Consider the following 21467-nt stretch of genomic DNA (forward strand, 5'->3'; position numbering starts at 1 on the left):
TGTATAAGCTTGTAAAAAATAAAACAGGCAGATTGTGTAGGAGCAGCATGTTGTCTCACAAAGCCCATATTATCATCCGTCACATCAGACACATTCCCCCCCCCCCCCCATTCCTGCAGCCTCTCGGCCTCGGTTGTCGCGATCTGAGACAGCATGCTGAATCATAGCGTCTAAAGATAGATGCTCATTTGCAGCAGCAGCGTGGGTCAAGCAGTGCGAGATAAAGGTGAATCAGAAGTCACGCAGAGGAGTTATAGAAGTTCACAGCCTGTTTTGCAACGCGAAAGAGGCAAGCATATGGCCGTCTTGTCCTCCCACCTCAACCCTCCGGAGAAATTGTGTTTGTCAGAGTAATAAAACTGTCCCATAACCCCATAACCTCTGCAATATTCATGATCCAAAGTTTGTGCCTCGCGAGACAGCTTGATAAGTGTTAGACCTGAGTCTGTTCCCAGGCCCGACCATAACAAGTACACTGTCTGCTGGGTTACCACGAGTCGAGCTAGTCCAGACTCCCAACAACCCGTGGCGGCTTGTTAAAACACACTCCTCATTGGTTCAGCACAGAGCCCTCACTGAGAGCTGTCCTGCTCTGTTTACTAATGTCACAGGCTGGAAGGAGCCCATAATAGGCAATGGCTCTTCTCAACATTACGAGTTGTTTATGAACAAGGTTAAAAAATGACACTTTTATTGCCCGTCGATGTGTCCCTCTGTCCTATCATGACCGGGCCTGTCCTACCTTGACCTGTCAAATCAATGGAGCTCTTCAGGGGGAAAATAAGTCAACAAGGAGACTTAAAGAGAAGCACAAACACAAAACAGAGAGATAGAGAGGGGGGTTATCTGGACAATGGCAGCTGTAGTGCAGCATCTCATAAACATGCATTAATCAGAGCAGAGGGCTGGTATAACTGCTATGGCATACAAATAAAGACAGAGAGACTGGTGGGCTGATGAGTCACACATTGTGCTCTGGTCAAGTTGTGTATTTTCCAAAGTCATCCAGTGTGGTTTTGACAACTCAAGACAACCACATACACAACAGCAGCGGCGGCATCGATCGTTTCTATAACAAACGATGGCCGTTCTGTCCCGTCGTAACCAATCTACTGTTTTGCTGAGCATTAAGTCAGGAATAGTCTGTAGACAAAAGCTTTAAGGTAATTTATGCAGAATGTTAAGGGCTCTGCAATATATTGTGGTGCCAAAGCATGCATTACTCTAGATGTGGTCTGAATTTCTTATTGAGCACCTTTTAAATACAGTAATATGTAATGGTTTTAAGTCTGATCCCAAACTGTCGTGAAGCACTTGTAGAGCACTTATTTATAACTATAATTAAGTTCTATCTTACATTAAAGAGAGTTACTTTAAACATAAAGGTGACACATGAAACACATAAAACGTAGGAAAATTTACAGAACTTAAGTTTTGTTGAAAGTGTGTGTGTGTGTGTGTGTGTGTGTGTGTGTGTGTGTGTGTGTGTGTGTGTGTGTGTGTGTGTGTGTGTGTGTGTGTGTGTGTGTGTGTGTGTGTGTGTGTGTGTTTGTTTTTCTGTTTCAAATAGCAGCTGTCTGACTATCAAACTAGCTTATTAGAAAATCTTCAAGTCATCTGAGCCACTCTAAATGTTTCCATGGAATTTCTACTGACAGAGCTGAGAGTTTGAGGGCGATAATGTAGTGGACATTGATGAGTGTTAATGGAAGAACATACAGGGAATTATAACTATTAACACCTACACTGACACTTTGAAATTAAGATTGGTGGAATTCCCTTCAACTCAAAAGTACCTAGTACTTCCATTGTGCAAAAAATACCAGAGTACTAGATTTATTTTCTGTCCACCAGAGTGCAGCATTCAGCTTCCTGCATTTCTACACAGTATTGCTGCAGGGAGCTTCAGCAGCCCCACTGAGGAGCTCTGTTATGTTATCACAGTCTGTGCTATATTTAAAAGTCCTGATTCAGCTACACTGATGTTTCCATTCTAAAAAAAAAAAAAAAAAAAAAAAAAAAAAAATAGAACAAAGCACGCACAAAGTCCCTCTTGGAGAAGATACAAGATAAGATAAATTACTTACAGACCTGCAGGTACATACATGGATTATCAATGTCCCCATGTAGCAGCATCAATACACAACTGACATTAAACATTAACGTTAAATGCCTGTATTTCATGTATGTAGAGTGCAATTTGCTGCTGGTTGTGTCTCATTTGGCTCATTCTGCACACTTTCTTTGCACTGGTTGAGCCTTTGATGTGCTCCTACTGTGAGGGAGTTCCAGTGAGGTGAAAAGGGCTCTGACCGTGCAGGGCTATGATATGATATTGAGTCTGTAGTTAATTTTCTTATGATGCCAGTTCCCCTTCTCTCATTGCATAAACGCCCTTCATTTTTCTATTGAATGGTAACAATATTACACAACAAGCCAAAATAAATTTTAGGAAAATAACATGAACTGCATGAGTTACTTATGTGCAAAAGAAAAATGCTGCATATGCCCAAATACTGTATGAACAATACCTGAGGCTATCCTGCTACATCAACTCTAAACTTGAGCACAAAATAGGCTTTGTTTTATTTCAGATTTTATCACATATCTGATTAACAAGCATCACCAGTTTTTATTTTCATCTTCATCAAAAGTCTTTCCATCTTGTACCTAAAGAACCAGTGTGTAGGATTTAGGGGAATCTATTGGCACTAATGGAATATAATATTAATAAGTATGTTTCCATTAGTGTATAATAACCTGAAAATAAGAATGATTGTGTTTTTGTTAGCTTAGAATGAGGCCTTCCTTTCTACATAGGGAGCGGTGTCCATAGTGTTTCTACAGTAGCCCAAAGGGGACAAACCAAACACTGGCTCAAGTGAGGGCCCTTCATGTTTTCGCACCGGCCACCATAGTTTTCCTACATGTTTGGCACACAAGAGATGTTTGATTTGGTTGCAATCTGCAAACCTCACCAATAGATGCCACCAAATCCTTCACACTAGACCTTCTAACATTCCCATTTTCTATCTGAATAAACCTCACGTTAGCTGAATACTGATCGCCTCGCTAGCATCAGAGTAGAGATGCACGATACTGATATTATTGGATAATGTTCCAATACTGACTCAAAAGAGATGGACAAACAATTGTTAACTCTTGGCTTTTCATGGGATACAATTAATGCCTGAAAGGATTTTTAGCCCGTCTTCAGTTGTGAATGTTTGGAACAGCTATAAACACTTTAACCTTCAGACGCAGTCAGGTGTTGAGCATACTGACACCTTTAAATACCAGCATCTCTTTTTCTTAAGGTTAAGAAGAAAAAGTCTTTATAAATCTAAGTTTAGTTTCCTTCATCATCTACTGTCTTTACCTTCACCACACAAAGGAACATATACAGTCTTGCCCTCACAATTTGTTAAAAATGTTTTGCATTACTGTTTTTCTGTTTGCCTTTTCTGTTTTTGATTCCACAGTTAGTGCTCTTTAGGGAAGACCCTTATAATCCCATCTGGGTTTCTGTCCTCTCCTCTGCAGCTGTTATGCTTTATTAAGCTTTATTTTTATACCTCTTTTCCCGCACAAATAAATAAAGTAAATAAAGACCTGAGCAGGCATGTATTTGCTGAATCAGTGACTCAAATTCAATCTAAAAGAAGAGAGTCGCTCTCATATCTATTCAAGGACAGAGTTTTGAATGAGGTTCCAGTTACCATGGAAAAAATTTACCTCTGTCCCACAACCCAAAGTGAAGCTTCCAGCAACTAAATACAGCGACACGATGCCTCGATGCCATGCTACCCGCCGTGTTACAATGTGTGATTTCGAAAAAAGGGAAGTCTCAGATAAAAAACTAAGAGAATACTGATAAATTCTGCGCCTGTTTATGGACGTGTTTAAAGAGGCTTGTATCAGATAGTAACATAGAGGGAGTCATGACAACAAGACGAGCCTACTTTCAACATCCCGCTGGTTTTCAGGCTTCATGATATTTTAGCCCCTGTGATTGAGTTGCAAGTTTATTAAACTTTGCAGCTGTTGTTTGTGAAGGCACCTAGGAAACAGAGGTAATTGATGGACCTATTGAGTTACACTCGCTGCATATGAAACCTCAGCGGCTGAGAAAGTCAAGGATACCAATATGAGCTCAACCTTAGCTCACTGTCGACACACAGAACTGCTAGTGACAAGCTGAGTTACTACGAATTGCTATGAGTTATTGCATCTGTGTATGCACTTATATGCATGCACCAGACATACATGCACAAATGTACACTTGTGCATGCTTAAATGAAAGGTCAGACTCTATTATTACTCAGATTGTTGAACATACTGCCTTCAGTTGCTCTGTGAATAGAGGACCATTCATAAACTTGACATTTTCTGACCACAGTGAGAATAAAAGATCTGACTCCCACTTGGGGAATATGATGAAGTGTTATGTATTTTTAAACACCAAAAGGCTGTGTTTAAAAATAAGTTCACACAAGAGTAAATTAAGACTCAAAGTTAATGTATATATAACTGGTGGAAACTTCTGATTCAAAGTTATTTTAATAGGATTTTGTCTTTGTGTATGTTAGGGTTATCAGAATATCAAGTGACAAACCTCTAATGGACCCAAGGACCCATTTAATTATATATGATATATTTATATCTAATTGGTACATAAGCAGAAATAAAAACAGCACTTGGTCGTGGTCTAAGAGTTTTTTGATGATCAGCCTTCCTGCAGCATGAACGGTTCACCATTCACAAGTTTCAAACTGAAATGTTTCGCACTGCAGTGAGCATAAAAGAGCATAAAAGATTTGACTCTGACTTTGGGAAATGTGATTCACTGCTATGTTTATTTTAACAATAAAAATAAAAAACACTGCATACAAGGTTAAAACAACATTCAAAGTGCATTCAAAGCAGTTTTTCTAAACTCTCAATTTCTTCATTTTACTGACTGTTAAAGCATTTTGTGTTATAATGTTGAATTTTGAAGGGAAGATGTGAGGAGTCAGTGTGTGGGTTCGACTACTTGTGTGAGCACTTAAGTGCTCCAGTAAAATGGGGTCTAAATTATTGTTTGGGTTTGCCATGCCTCCCTCCCCTCACCACAGTGCAACATAATAGGTGGGTTGAATATGTCATGAAGACTGTGGCGGGGGGTTTCCCAGGCTGAAAAGTACTGTGGATGGAAAGATGAGGAGGACGGAGAGGGGGGGGGCTGTCTTCTCTCTCTGGGGGAAAGCAGAGAGGAGGGCGGCCCGAGCAGGACCAGACAGTGTTCATGATACCTACAGACAGTGAAGGCTCAAACTTCCACTGGGTTAGTTTAGATGGGCAGTGACTCATGAGAAGTTGCCTGGGGGCATTTAACATAGAGAAAACTCCAGTAAAGTGAAATCAGGAGTGTGAATTTACTATAAACAAAAAGGATGAACAATTGTCTTTCTAGGTATAAGTTTTAGTGTCAAAAAATACATAAAAATGTGACATAATCTTGCAAAACTTGCTTCAAAATACTGTTTTGATGGAGGAATAAATATAGATCAGAAGGTCCATGTTGGATAATGCAGATGTGGGTGTGTCAAATTTCTTGAAATATTCTCTGGTTTTAGTATGCTATGTTAATGACTTATTTTGCAATCTGGTGAAATGACGCAACTCAAAAACGTTTCCCCCCTCAGGCTGGTGGTGTGACCAGCCTGAGCCGCCGTTCTTCTTGTGTGTGTGATTTGTGGGGACAAAGCAAAATGAGAAATTAAAAGAACTTATCTGGAGCAGAAGAGCAGCACTGGGGAAATTAGAGACAGCTCAGCTGAACACGTCACCCAAAATCACTGGTGTGTCAAATTTTCTGTCTCCTTTGTGCAGCAGCAACCGTGATATTATCAATGCTTGATGTGCAATATCAATGTTTCAAAAAACCAACAGAACTTTAACTCTTGGGTTGTATTGTGATAAAAAAGAAAACAGGTCTGAAGATACCAACGAGGAAACCAAGTTAATGTTCTACAACTAAAAACTAAGTGGATATGTCATAAGCTGATTGCAGTGTTTTTTTGACTCCATATATTTGAATGTGTCAACTTTTAAGCAGAATTTGATGAATTATTCATTATTTTCTCATCAGATTTTAACTTCTGGCAGTTAAACATTTCTGTTATGAGATTACACTCCATTAAACAGGCATTATTTCTACAACCACTGTAGATTTTTGACATAACAACCCTTAATCATAATCCATTTACTAGCTCTTTTCCCCAGAGCTTTCAACTGTGTCACGTGGTCTTCATTCAGAGGATAGTTTAATCTGCAAAACTTTTAGGATTTCTCGACCTTGCTGGCTTCAAAGTGACACATAAATGCACATTCTTGATTCTTGAGTTCTACAAAAACAATTCAGACACAACGTTCACTTACATGCTTTTTGCTTTTTTCACCTGTATTCCATTGTTGTTATCAGCAGATAAAGTTTCAAGTCAAACCCTACGACTCCTCCTTTTGAAGACCATGTGATACGACAAAAAGCTCTATTCAACCTTGAGTCTGGACTCTTTTGTTTAACCACAGCAGAAAAAATATAATCATTAAGATCTATTTAATATGTGACCATACTCTGTAAATAACCTGAAGCATGCTTTGTATTATGTGTCATGTGTTGTTGTCCTTGTTTTAAAATATTGTATGTGTTTTTATGAAATGTGTTTTGATATATGTACAGTATTGCTGCCCCCTGTTTTGATGTATTTCACGAGTATTTTTATAATTGCCATTAAACCTGCCCAGGGACTGCTGCTAGCCAAGATGGCACATTTACAGGAATGTCTATTAATGTGCACTGTTCCTGTAATTCTAAACTATAAATAAAATAAGGCATGTCATAACAGGAAAGTCCCAGGGGTATTTAATAGCATTAATGATGACTGCATTCCATTTTGAGAGCTGAGTCATTGAACATGTTATTAACTCCACCTTTGCTTTTCTATACATGTGCAAGAGAGAAAAAGAAAGGCATGACAGAAGCTATTAGGTCATTAGGCTGACATAAATATCCTTCATCATGAACTCGGTGGTCACATGATGCTTACATATCTTAGTCATATCTGAATGTATTTGGGGTGTAATTGGATTTTTGTATGTCTTACTTTATGATGCAGCTATGCACTGTGAGTAAGCTGATATTTAAATCAAAGCTTACTGAATGTTTCCCATTTAGGTCCATGAACACATTCTACCATTACTGTATATGAATCATGAGGCAAATCAGAGCTATTACAGTACCCTGAGTACATACATACATAAAAATAACATGTTATGATCTGATGAAATGACTCTATGTTGGAGGACGAGCTTTGCCTCTGCCGCTCCACACAGACACATATGACATATGGCCTGGCGTCACCACACTGAGCCCTGGCCTGTCTCGTGCACCGTGGTCAGTGTGTGGCTAATATGTAACGAGACATGACACTTTAAAAGTCCAACATGTGCCACGAGCGATAACAAACCGCCGCTGCGCTCACTCTGCGAGCTTGTGGACTCAGCAAGCTCCGGATGTTTTTTATCTCGTCTCTCTGCAGAGCCGGGTGTTTGATATCATTTTGATCTTGCAGGATGAAATGTTTCTTCATTTGTGTCCTCTCTCTCTCTCTCTATCTCTCTCTCCGAGCTCCTTGTCCTTCCCCGCCCTCAGCTGCTCTGTAGGTGGCGTGTTTGCATCTGCTTATTTGCAGAGACATCACCATGGCGCCCGTGTCACGTCCACAGACCTCCTGTAATCTCTTTGGTTCGCAGTGTGAAATGGGCCATGACCCCTTCTACTTTCTCTTTCTATCCATCTCGCTCCATCCCTCACTGCTATGCTTCTCTCTCTTTCTCTCTGTGATGCAGCAGGATAATTCATACTCACCAACCAAGAGCTGACTGCAGAGAATCACAGGCCAGAACTCATTCACAGCAAGAATACATCACAGTGAGTCGGACACATGGATACAGATCACCCTGACTAGTCTACATCACAGGATTATATGGCCAAATGTATTTGGACACTGAAACATAACACACAAATGTGATTGTTGAACATCTTATTCCAAAGCTACTGAATTAAATACATTGCTATAACAGCCTTTACTCTTCTTTAAAGTCTTTCTATGAGATTTTGGAACCTGGCTGCAGGAGTTTCCTTCCAATCAGACACAAGAGCAGCAGTGAGGTTGGGCACTGATGTTGGGAGACAAGGCCTCACAATCAGCGTTCCAGTTTGTCCCAGAGGTGCTAGGAGGAGTTTAGATCAGAACTCTGTACAGGTCAGTCCAGGTTTCTTACCCTTACCCTGGCAGTGTGCACAGGGACATAGGTCATTTTGAAAAATAGAAAGGGCCTCCCACAGAATGTTACCACAAGGTTGGAAGCACACTATCTTCTTTAATTGAATTGTATGCAGGCGAAAACCTCCGATTGTGAAAAGTCAAGCCAATGGGGGAAGTGTCTTAAACTGGCATTCTCTCTACTGGCCATCAGTGGGCGACTCCTCTGGTTGCCAAAAAAGTTCAATTGTATGGAAGTCTATGAGAAAATGACCCTACTTCTCACTTGATTTATAACCTAAATTAACATTGTAAACATGAGTTTATGGTCTCAATCCCTAGTTTCAAGTCTTCTTTAATACAGCATGATGATCATTTAGTTTAGTAAAGAGGGTCTCATATACAGTAAAATATATTGACAGGGTGCTACCACATAGAGATGTCCATGTTGTTCCATTACCATGGTAACATAACGTCAAGGTTTCATAACCTTTACAATTGTAGAAACTGTGACATTTATGGTGTCCTGCATGGTTGCCCTGCATAAACGAATGTGTGAAATGAGGTCATCCACTTCAAATATGTTTCAACATATTTGAGACAATCATCCACCCCTTTATGCCAAAGTCAAGGTAACCAAAAGTACACAAAAGTAAAACAACGTGGGTGTCCACTACTTACCCTGACTCATCTACATCAGAGGTCTACACTTTTATTGGACACAGAAAAGAAACAGATACTCTTAGGCAGAGCACGAAGAAAAGGCTTAGGATTTTGAAATGAAGAAATGTCGACTTGTAAACTCTAACCAAACGAGTTATGGCCTGAGTATGGACATTAGTTGAGAGCAGCCAAAGTCCTTCCTGATTTGTTTCATGTGAAAAAAAATTATAAAGATAAAACCGGTACATCTATATTTTATTATCCCTTTAATCACTTTTCTTTGGTTTGTTTTAGTTGTTCCCACTGACTTAGACAATACACTGGAAGTAAACAGTTTTCTATCACAAAATGAAATGATTAATACAAAGAAAACATACTGTCAAATTGAGATGAAAACATCAATATACTGAAAAATTGCCAAACAAATCAATATCAATCAAATACAACTCAGTATCGTTCAGTACCATCTATTGGTACAAAACACGACTGTGAAACTGATGAAGCACTATCATACTTTTATCTATGTTCCCCTTTTTCTTCTCGTTAACACGAATCCATATTCTGCTTTGGCATATTTAGTTGTAAAGTAAATATGAGAAGCGTTATTTTATGCATGAGTTGTGAGTGCAAAGTGCTGCTGTAGTTTCATTTAGTGAAGCCGTGGTGGGATGACGTGCGAGTGCATCTTCCTGTGACAGAGCGAGCAGCTTTGATGGTAACCAGTGCACCAGTCCTCGGGCTCAGAGATCCTCTCTGCTTTATTTCACCGCCGCCTCTGACTGGGAAGTATGCACGTGTGTGTGTGTGTGTGTGTGTGTGTGTGTGTGTGTGTGTGTGTGTGTGTGTGTGTGTGTGTGTGTGTGTGTGTGTGTGTGTGTGTGTGTGTGTGTGTGTGTGTACGTGTGTGTGCACCTGTTTATGTGTGTGTGGAAAAGGTAGGTCCTCCTCTCAGGCCTGTGTTGCCTAATACGTCCATGCAGGGCTCGCTGGAAAGCGGCGTGCAATAGCACAAAGATCAGGGCTATTCTGGTGCTGCCAGCCTGCCCAGTGCTGATAGGGAAGGATTAATGAGGCGGGGCACTCATCGCTTGTAATTAGAAACAACGCTAAAAACTATTTTTGTGTCTGTTCCTAAGGAGAGATCTTGACCCTCATGGTCAGCGCCCCCGCACCCCTTCGCCGCTGGCCATGAGGCGGTAGACGCCTGCGAAGTTGGAGTAAATATAGGCCCATAACTCCTGCAGCTATGTGACACATGGTTCAATGGAGGGGAGCGCAGATAATTCACTACTCTGGCTGTGTGCTCCAAAGGATGCTCACATGTCAAGAGGCTGATAGCGGTTGTCTCCTAAAATACACACTGTGGGACTTGTTTGTTGTTATTGATCCCAATAATCAGGGAGTCTCTGAGTATCTGTTGTTTCCTGGCTTCAGCTATGTTGTGGGGCTTTGGTCACATGAAATATTTATCCCTCAATCTGTTGTTTCTCTTTGAATATCAGGGTGTTTTTAATGTACTGTACCGCTGTCGCTTTAATAGCTGAAGCAGTCACGTAAACTAAACAAAATGTGGCGTTCTTTCTGCTTTTCTCTGTTTTAAATCATTTGAACTTGAATATTTTGGGTTTTTGACTGTGGTGCAATGTCATCTACAGCTCTGAAGTTATTTTCTGACTTTTTATAGATAATTGATCAATTGAAAAAAAGATTACTCAATAATGACAAGAATTTTTGCTTGTATTTTTTTCATATCTTGCTTAGAATTTTAACTTATATTTATTATTTTTTGGCCACTCTTGGGAAGCTGTAACAGGTTGTGAACAAAACGCTGACGTATCATCACTTTTTAGGGTGAATTTATTAGCAAAACGTTGCTTATTTGTCAATATGGAGCAACTCTGCCCGATATTCATTTTCCTTTTAGTTCTGTTTTAGTCTCCACTGACTCTGAGGGAATTATCAGGATCTTTAGCTGCTAAATGCTTCACTTTCACATTACAGTAATTTCATCCATTGTTTATGTGGAAATATTGATTAACTCAGCTTTAAACACTTATACACCATGAGACATCAGGCAGATTTTATGTTTTTAAGACGTCTTCAGAAACATATTTCTACTTCATTCTCTCAGTGACCAAAGAAACTTCCTCCATATGAAAAAGAGATAAAACAAACCTCCAGGACGCCAAACCAAACTTGAAGCGTCCTTGTTTATTTCAAAGCTCACAAGTAGGGATTACAAAATTACAGTGCTTCAATTGGAACAGTTCGAGGAGTAGTAGGAGAAAGAGTAGGAGAGATGACAGACCAGTTGAGGAATCTTCAGCAAGTCATGCAAAAAGGTGTGGGAGAAGGCCTCCGTTATATTAGCACCCTTTGTGGAAAAAAATAAATCCATCTGTCCGTAGGTCAGTGCAAAAATAGTAATGAATATATGCATACAAAGAAAATAGATATATATTTATATACTGTATATACTTGACCGTTGACTACAGACACAAATAAAGATACAGAGACTTGTAGAGAGAAGCCCGTTTCCACCGGAGCCTCTGAGCCCAAAACAGAGACTCTTAAACAAGTCCAGTCATAAAGAGTGCACATCAAATATGACAGCTTGATATTGTTCTCATACAGAACCGTGTTTCCAAATAAAAAGGGGAACAGACCCAGATGCCTCGTGGAGCTGTCAATCCGGCTATGACCTCTACAGACAGAGCAGTGTGGGAAAGACGGACAGCACCATAATGTCTGCGAGTGTCTGTCACAGACCAGGAGCACACAGCATGCTTCGTTTTCCAACCAGAGAGTTATGTACAGTACGACGGTTACATTGTTCAGTCAAATAGATCGTGACATAAAAAAGCCATGAGCCGCTGCGGTTGTAGGAACCATCAGATGGGATAAAAAGGTTCATTATTCCTATACGACATTGGCTCAGATGCTAAGCTCTCTCTCTGTTTTTCTTTCTTTTTTTTTGGCAAATGGTGAATCACTAAATATAAATGCACAAGCTACAAACGTGTTGTAAATGGTCATTATATACCTTTTTTTTTATCATATTCAAATATATTGTGGAGCACCTGTAGACACCAATGACAACAGCAACAAAAATACAAAGTGAGGACACGTCGCCACACAAACAGTTTTTTGTTTTTGTTTTCATAACGTATAAAACTCACTTCAATCTGAGGCGTCATTCATGCTCGAAATGTTCGCAGAGACCTCACATAACTATTTAACGATAATCGGGTAAAGAAAGATCCTGTTACAATTTTTTTATTTGCATAGCATGAATTTTCACATGAGGGATTTTTTTAAGCTTATTGTTGTGAATGTTGTTGTTGTAAAGCCTTACCGGGTGCACCGTGTATTTGTATTCACTACGCTGAAGACTTCTTGCATTATCTTTCATATTTTTGATGATAAAATGGTTCACAAAGTGTATATTGCAAAATACATTATGTTGGTTTTTTTTTTGGTGCTTTGACAGTGATATTGGTAGCCCTGTGCTTCATTATAATCCCTTGTTTTCATGCAAACAATGACAGAAACCAGAAGAACATATAAACAGAAACCAGAATTTGTGAGGAAGCTGCTTAAAGTCAGCTTGGTAAAAATACAGGACAAAGCTTGTAACTACCTGTATTTTTTGGTCTAAATTTCATATTTAAACTTCAGTTGAAGGACATTATGATCTTTATATCTTGAAAACTTTGACAGCTCTTGGGGTTTATCAAATCAAAACCAGATTTAAGATGTGTTCTCAAACAAGTCTGTAAAACTTAGATCAATATTTTTCTGATAAATGGTCATCTCAACAAGACGAGGTCTTTATACTGTGTGTTAGTTAAAAACTCATGTATCCCACTTGGGTAAGAAGTTTCCCTTTTTGTAATTTTTACTAAAGCTGTCAACAGCTGGGACGTTGAAAAACTGACGGCTGAGGCTAAAATGCAAAATTTATATTCTTTTCAGCACCAGTGCAAAAATCTGCAGCAAGTTGAGCATTTATTTAGCCTTTCCCTTCATATCTATCTACATGTTGTAATATGAGTCATAGGGGATAATACCCAGGTGCAACAGGAAGAAGGTAAACTTTGTGAGCCTGCATATACTCTTTACTACACTACTATTTAGTGCACAGTTGATTTACAATTCACATTGATATTCAAATTCCCCTTCAAATGCCACCACGAGATCAGAGTTACATAATGAGCATTTTAACCTCAAGGCTTTGAATGTTATGTTCTCAAGTTCTGCATATTAACCAGGAACAGCAGAGAGAAATCTGTACGTCACACAGAGACCAAGAGGTGCTTTTGTCTGGGAGTTAAAATTCGACCTCGGTGTGTTCTGCATCTGTCTGCACGTGATGGTGTACCATGCGCAGGCCCAGTGGTGACACATGAATTAAGGCATTGATAGAGGCACTAGAACAGCACGTGACAGCAGCGCTTCTCCTATGCGAGGCAGAAGAGCTCACTTAACTGTAGCTTAGTGTCAGCGACAGGGAGTTGCAAAAGATTAGACAAGGGTCACACTGCTCTACTGTACCACCACCGTCACACGACACTGCGACCCACGGCAGGAAGTCAACGTTTGTTTTGAATTCTGTTCCTCAACTCTGCTACCTTACAATGGACTAAATCATAGCTCAAAATCTAGGGCTTTGACACAAACAAATGTAGCTACATAGGGACTCAGTTGAGGGTTTTTTTTCAACAGAGCTGGGAGCAAAAAAGAACAGAGGAGACAACAGAAGCAGGCAGTGAAATCCCTCCGTTCTGTTACATTAAACATCACCAGTAGCCCTGTTTTTACAATATTCACTGATTATTTTAAAGTATTCTTTCCTCTGCCAGCAGCCATGCATAAAAAAAAGCTCTTATGGCTGTCTGGTAATATATACTGTGTATTGCTAAAAATATATGCATATGTGGATGCAGGAATGGCAAAATGAAGATACTGAAGCAAACACACGAAATTTGAATTTGTGGTTCTGATGACTTACATAAACCCGCAAGCTGCACTCAAAAATAAACCCCCTTTTTTTTTCTTCTCTTGTACATGTCTGCACCAAATATTACAGCGTAACTGTACGCACCATGAACATATAGAACTGAACAACAGTAAGTACATTAACATCAAAATGGTATTTCAGCAAAGAGCTGGAAATGTTTCGTAATCATTTCAACATTATCATTATATACACATAAGAACAAGGTCTCAGTTGCATTCCACTCTGAAATTATTGCACAGTAAGCCACTGTAGGCTCGTCATGGTCACCCCCATAAACCCCTGTATGAAAATAGAACAACAACATTAACACACCAAACAAGTCTTCATCTTTTTGTTTATTTTTTTCTTTTCTTTTTTGACAGGCACTGCCGTGGCCAACCCCGCCTGAGTCTGCAAACAGAAACTGTGTGCCACAGTTTGAGCGTTAAGAGTTTCTCTTGTCAGTAATTGCTCCTAAGCACATAGAATATCTTTTCCAAACCAATTTGCTTTTCCCTCATGTTTGCTCCTCTCAATCACAAATGGAAAGCTTCCCGCTGACTGTCTTCTCCTCCGGGACTTCGGCGAGGTCCAAGCAGTAGGGATTTTTGGCATTTCTCATCACCACTGACCCAGAGCTTTGGCACTCCAGAGAGTCCAAGATGAGCGTGAGCAGATTCATGAAGAACACAGTGGCTCTCACACTCCGACCCTGCTCACAGAGCAGCCGGCCTCTCATGAGAAAATGGTGGGAGTGAGTACAACTTTGAGCGTCTAGTCCAGAGGGTTCGTTCAGACAACAGTTTCCACACCGATCAGCTTTGGTGTGAGGATTCGTGGCGTTATTCCATTGTTGAGGTCCTCCTCGAACTCCAACAGCTGGCCCATGAAGTTGAGGTTCGGGGAGATGATGGGCCTCCTGGTTTTGACGAACTTGTAGGCGTCTGTCATGGTCATCCAGGTGTGCTTCATCAGATAGGCTATCACGATGGTGGCTGAACGGGACACGCCTGCCTGGCAGTGGATCAGAAGGCCCATACCTGCTTGATGTGCTTCCTCTGCAGAGAGGAACATTGAAACAATTAGAACATGATGTAGTTAACACTTTGTTCCCTCAGGGGGAAGTTAAGTCATCACACATGATGAGATATTTAAACTTCCTTTGTGACCAGCCCTCTGACCAGGTTTTGTTTTTAAACCTCAGTATTATTTTGGTACCAACTGAAATGTATCTGTAGCAGGTAGAGTATTTAGAACTTACTGGTCACTTAATTCTCATTAAAATGATAATTTTGCCAGATTGTGTTTCATTTGGGGAAATAGCTTTTCCTAAATACAATACATTGTGTTAGCTTACACTTGTGCAGTGAAAACAGTGGAAGTTTTCATACCGATGAATTCAAACGCCTCCTCAAAGTACTGCCGCAGGTTCTGCTTGTTGCTGTCCGTGGCGGGCAGACGCTTGTAGACAAAGAAGCCGCTGTCGTAGTGGAAGAGCGGCAGGTGGGTGGTCACGTTTAGGATGAAGCCGATGTTGAAGCGCTGCAGCAGGTGGATGTCCTGAGCGTCGTGCTCGTTCCCCAGGTAGAGGAAGGGCAGGATGGGTGTCAGCTCTGCGTTCTCTATGTCCGGGGTGGAGGGCAGGGAGTGAGGTAGCGACCCGGTCAGGCCAGCAGCAGCACCGGTGTCCAAGCCCTCGTGAAGGTGCAACGAGTGCTCGCACAGGTTCTCATGGCTCTGCCTGAAGCAGCTAAGGCCTCCTGTAAACACAAGAGGAGAGATTGTGATGTAAGCTCAAGGTACAGTTCTAGGATTTGTATTTGGTAGACAGGGTGAGCTTGAAGACAAATTATTTAGCTAAAGAAAGAAATAAAACTGGCAAATGTTTTTTTTATATTTACTTTATTTTTTATATTTTTTCCCCTTTCTGATAAAAAAATGGACCTTGTTGCTCTCCTTGCCAGGGTTATGGGTTCAATTCCCATTGGAGCCATCCGCGCTAAAAATACATGCGCTCATGCTTCTGTGCACCACATGGCACACGTTACAACTGAACAGGACAAGTAAGCTTTGCATACACGTCTGATAAAAGCAAGGACAACTGGCTACACTGTTTCATTTGGTTGTTGTTATTTGAATGCCTCCGTTTGGATATTAAATCAATATCAAGGGATCAGCAGTGTTTTCATTTACAACAAATTTTTTTTTTTTAAAAGGAGCGAAAGGCCATAATAGCTACTAAAACTGTCTCCGCTTGCTAAATCAAATAAGAAATCTCCCTTGTTAATCTGCACGTAATTAGACGTACTAAATGTTTAATACACTTCTCACTGGACATCTGCACTTCTCCAAATAACTGGTTTGCACCTGTTGCTAGTGATGCCATGGGCCAAAGTTTCCCTTCAGCACAAGAGTTGTGGGGAGGGTTGTAAAGTATCAGACACACACACACAAACACAGTATCAGTTAATGTATTGTTCACATTGGAAGAGTTGACATCATGCCATGTGAGGTCATCGCAAAACTTCCCTCCCTGGTGACCGGGCAGGTGGGTTCACCATAAATCAGCCGATTGTTAACCGTGAACAAAGGCATTAAACTGATGTTATGCTGGTAGTGGAACAGCTCTGGCTGTCATGGGATGTTGTGGTAATACTTTCACTCTGGTAAATATAAGAAAGGGAAGTCTTTACAGGCCCTCTGACAACAAAGTAAACAATCATTTTGGGAATAGATAAGAATAAGTGGAATTTCCCCTGATAATGATGTTTTTTCTTAATATAAAGCTGTATTAATGCAGACCATTTGGTATTTAAAACCCAAACAATGTCTGATTATACCATATCTTTCTCACAACACAATATCTTTAATCACACATCACATTTGTTCAGAATGCCACAGATTAAATAATGCCGGCTGTGGCACATGAGGTAGAGCGCTTGACCACAAGGTCGGTGGTTCGAACCCCTCTACAGGCAACATGCCGAGGTGTCCTTGAGCGAGACACCTAACCCCAAGTTGCTCCCCGGGCGCTTCATTGCAGCCCACTGCTCCTCCGGGATGGGTCAAATGCAGAGAACCGAATTTCCCCATTGTGGGACTAATAAAGGCTTAATTATTATTATTATTACAAGATCAGAATTTCTGACCATATTTGACAATATTAATTGATTTTTTGTGGGGCACAGAAACATTCCCATATTGTTACCTTTATAAATGTGTTGTTGTGATGGCAACAGAAAAACATTATTATTCTTTTGTAGAAGAATGTAAATCCAACAATTCCTCTCTTTTAGCTCTGTTTGGTCTCAACCTACTTCAGAGAGAAACATCTGGCTATTTAGATTACATTACATTACATTGCAGTCATTTAGCAGACGCTTTTATCCAAAGCGACTTACAGGAAGATGCTAAATGCTTCACTACGTTCACCAGCGAGTCGCTACCTTTGACCTTCGTTTTGGGTGCAGTGCATTTATCAGAGCTTTTTCACAGAAAATGAGGTTGATCGAGAGCAGTGAGACAGGAAATACATAAATGTGCGGGCCATAAAACCAACCATTTAGCTAAACTAACCTCCAAACTATGGAAAAACTTAGCTTGCTGCTGCCGCTGTGACATTTGGAAGCCAACATCTCTTGGTTTGCATCAACAAACAGCAAACTTCCTGTTTTCAAACTGAACGAAAGTCTTTCATTACAGGTCAAAATAACGTTTCATAGTAAACTAACAATAACAAAATCTCCAGGGGCAGCACTTTGCTGTGAGATGAAACCTGTCGAGCGTGACCGTCTGTCATTATCAACTGACGAAACTCAAAGAGGAAAACATGAAAACTGATCACTTTCATAAACCACAGGCTCAGTTCCTGCTCATAAAATTTCCACCTCTGCCTCTCGGAGGCCTCTCACACCACAGACCTGCTGTTTTCAGTGCTGACCCTAAACCTTGCGAACCTTCTGACATGTTGTTAAGTGCAATTCTGACGGATTAATTATAACATATTACTGCTCTTGGCTCTGGCAGGGCAGGGACGGAAGATTTTGTGTTTCCAGTGTAGCAGAGTATATCACACAACAAACGTATTGCGATGAATCATGAATAAGACATGCTGATAACTGAGCAAATAATCTAGTAAATTATTTAGTTGCATTTATGCAAGCATGTTCCAAATCCGTCACTATTACTTCCGCTTGTAATAACAATGTCATGCCGACTTCCCCTTGACAAATAACTTAATAATAATAATTTATTTTAAGCAAATTAAGAGTTAATCACCTCTCAATTTAGAAATAAATAAAAGGGTATTAGAAGTATTAATTCCAGTATTGAAAATGTTCTGCTTTTTCAACCACTAAATGATACATCCAAAGTATTTGATTATCAAACATGTAACATGGGAGATCATTCCAGATCTGAAAAAGGACTTGTGATGTAGATTAAAGTCAGGCTGAGAGGAGGTCCTGGGTTTTGCAAACCAGGGGGAGAAGGAGCGAGACGGACTGCCTGTTCCTCCCACTGAGACAAGCTTCACACAGACACCGATGCAGGATGAGAGACTGGAGAGGAGCCACGTCCATCAAAAGCACACAGGAGGACCAGAGGACGAAGAGAAGAGAAGAGATCAAGGCGCTGTGATCTTACGGCTAGACGTTGACTGGGAGGCATTCAGGAAACACTCACAGCCCAGCCCCCAACACGACATACTGCTCCAGCTTCAAACACACACACACACACACACACACACACACACACACACACACACACACACACACACACACACACACACACACACACACACACACACACACACACTAAAGATAGAAAACATGGCAGCAACCCAGGGACTGCCATCTCAATAGGCTGCCTTATTTACTAACAGCTGCTCTCACTTCCTGCAAAATGCTTAATGAGTATCATATAGAGAGCTGGTGAAAAGCTTGTGCATATGTTTATGTATGAGGGATTTAGATTGAGCGTGCATGGGCTTGTTTATACGTGCAAAAGCTGTCGTATCAGGTAACCAGAACAATAAAGGTCAAAGTTTAACAGGCTTTATATATTGCCACGAAGCATCTACTACTTCTAAATCAGACTTTCCTTTCAGATGTCTGATTTTCGTCCTCCTGAGTCAAACTAAAGCCTGTAAAACTGTGGTTTCTCTCCCCTTTTTATGATAAAAACACCTTATTTAAACCACCCCCCGCCAGACTTGACGAACCCACTAAGGTGTTACCTTTGAGGATGATGGGGTCCTTGCCCTCCCTCCTCAGGGACTCCAGGACCACATGCAGTGGCTGGGAGAACGTCAGCCGGCTGGGGTCCATGGTGCTCTCATCGTAAACCACAATCTCTTTGGAGAAGATGCCCTTATAAGAGTCCTTGCCCTGGCGGCAGGAGATGAGGTCCAGCACAGTGATCTTGCCCTGCTGCAGCCGCCGCCGGCTGATCTTGTCGGAGCAGTTGATGTGCACGGCCCCCCGGATGTGGCTCTTGTTGTACTCCATGAAGGGCCGGCAGTCGATGATGACCGGCATGGGCCCCACGGGGTGTCCCATGGGGCAGCAGGTCATCCGTTTGGCCAGCTCGTTGGGGTGGATGACCCTCACGCATGACAGGGCCTTCGGGGTGCCCGGGGCGAGACTCGGGGCGCTTAATGCTTCATGGTTGCTGACCATAGGGGTGGTGGGCCCGGCATAGCTGAGGTTGGGGCTGCTGGCACTCACCTGGCTGTGGTTGAGGCTCTGGCTGTCTTTCTCATAGGTAGTCACTGAGCAGCAGCTGGCACTGCTGCATCCACACGACAACGAGCGCGTGGAGCCCTTGGATGAGGGCATATACGTTACAAGATTGGCCGTCGCCCGGATCTTCACCACGGTGGTGCTGATGACTGTCTTGTTGCTGCTGTTGGTGGCGATGGAGTCCAGGTAGCTGGTGTCCAGGCGCAGTTGGAGTTCCTGAGGTCGGATCGGCCTTGGCAGCGCCACCACAATTCTGTCGTCAAGAGGAGATGGAGGCATGGGGACGCCGAGGGCTGGACGGTCACGGAGAAGTCAACAAGCCGCTCTGTGGGCACAGAGATGAGACAAAATATGAGGCGAGGAAGGAAATCTTTGAGAAAAAACAGTTTGGCTTAATTAATTCTCTATACTGATTCAGATCTGAGCTGTGAATGAAGGAGCAGAGTGCACAAAGGCCAGCCTCCTGTCTGTTTGATCAACATGCAAACTAGAAACCTGTGAAGCCAAATATTAGTAGTGTCAATACCTGCAGGGAAACACCCAACTTGGTGGGAAAATGTGGGCGTGACAGACTGGCCACTAATAATAAACAGTGAAATCATTACAGAGTCTCATGTAACTGAATCACTTTGAGTGTAAGTAATATGAATCATCCTCCTGATACTGTACTGTGTGTACAGGGTGTGTGTGTGTGTGTGTGTGTGTGTGTGTGTGTGTGTGTGTGTGTGTGTGTGTGTGTGTGTGTGTGTGTGTGTGTGTGTGTGTGTGTGTGTGATGTTGAATTTTTCATCCCCAACTCTGGTCTGTCTGATCCAAAGCTTTTATAACAAGAGAGGGAAAAAAAGAGAAAAGGATAAAATACTGCATCAACGCTACGCCGCAGTTGGGTCTCTCCCCCAACTGGAAAAGTCGGAGTAAAAAAAAAAAAAAAAAAAGAGGGGAGGCAATTCCTTTTGATCGCCAGCCTGAGCATTTTAAAAGCATGTCATCCCGGCATATTATGTAAAGACACCCGCCGAGCACTGCCTGTCCCGGCCATTGCCGTCCTTTTAGTGCGGTGCAGGTGCAGCCAAAGCAGGAATCATTCATGGCCAAAATTCATTGAAGAAACCGGCATGAGAACGTGCCGTGAATGTGATCAGGCTTTCAGGACGAGACGAACTGATCAGATGAGCTGAACACTGGAAGAAATTCATTTCCACAGCGCTGTATAAAAATAAAATTTAAAAAAAAAAATGTAGAGAAAATAAATAATAGAAAAGAAAATCCAATGGTTGCATTTTAAGATGGGGATTGTAACTTTGTCGCAATGGTGGGATGTAATTAAGGAAACAGCTGTAATAAAACACTTAATTCATGTCATTAAAAATAATAATAATATAGCCTATACCTATCACCAAATAAACTACTAATCAGCTCAAAATGGTAAGAAGTCATTTGGTATTCCTCTTCATTAATAATAGAAGGACATCTCTATGACTGTGCATTTTAAAATACAACTTGTGCCTCGGACGCTCATTTCCAAACTTGACTTGTATTTCATCTTACCGGTGTGTGTCGCGGTGCACTGTAGACGGATTTATTATCTCCGCTCGGTGACAATGTTGCCTCCATTCAGTCGGTCCCGGTGTTGTGGATCGGCAACATTTTTTTTTTTTTTTTTAAGTACTTTTACCCTGCTCCCCCAGAAATAATATTGAAGGGAAGCTTGCCAGCCTACAGAAGTATAGCGCAGCGGGATTGACGCGAGCGTGA

At 41.3% G+C, this 21467-nt stretch overlaps 1 protein-coding gene across 2 annotated transcripts; it reads right to left on the reverse strand.

The window, feature by feature from the left end:
- Positions 1-13921: 13921 nt before the first annotated feature.
- dusp10 (dual specificity phosphatase 10) lies at positions 13922-21467 on the reverse strand. Of its 2 annotated transcripts, none has more exons than XM_054618480.1 (4): positions 21261-21467; positions 19208-20037; positions 15329-15731; positions 13922-15029 (listed from the first exon to the last, which is right to left on the reverse strand). In XM_054618480.1, exons 2-4 carry the CDS (start codon positions 19989-19991, stop codon positions 14504-14506), a joined length of 1713 nt encoding a protein of 570 aa, XP_054474455.1. In that variant the 5' UTR covers positions 19992-20037; positions 21261-21467; the 3' UTR covers positions 13922-14503. The 2 variants fall into 2 exon arrangements, with proteins under 2 accessions (XP_054474455.1, XP_054474456.1); XM_054618481.1 differs by having other exon boundaries at positions 14668-15029; positions 15363-15731.

Source organism: Anoplopoma fimbria, chromosome 18 (assembly GCF_027596085.1).
Source record: "Anoplopoma fimbria isolate UVic2021 breed Golden Eagle Sablefish chromosome 18, Afim_UVic_2022, whole genome shotgun sequence".
Taxonomy (NCBI): domain Eukaryota; kingdom Metazoa; phylum Chordata; class Actinopteri; order Perciformes; family Anoplopomatidae; genus Anoplopoma; species Anoplopoma fimbria.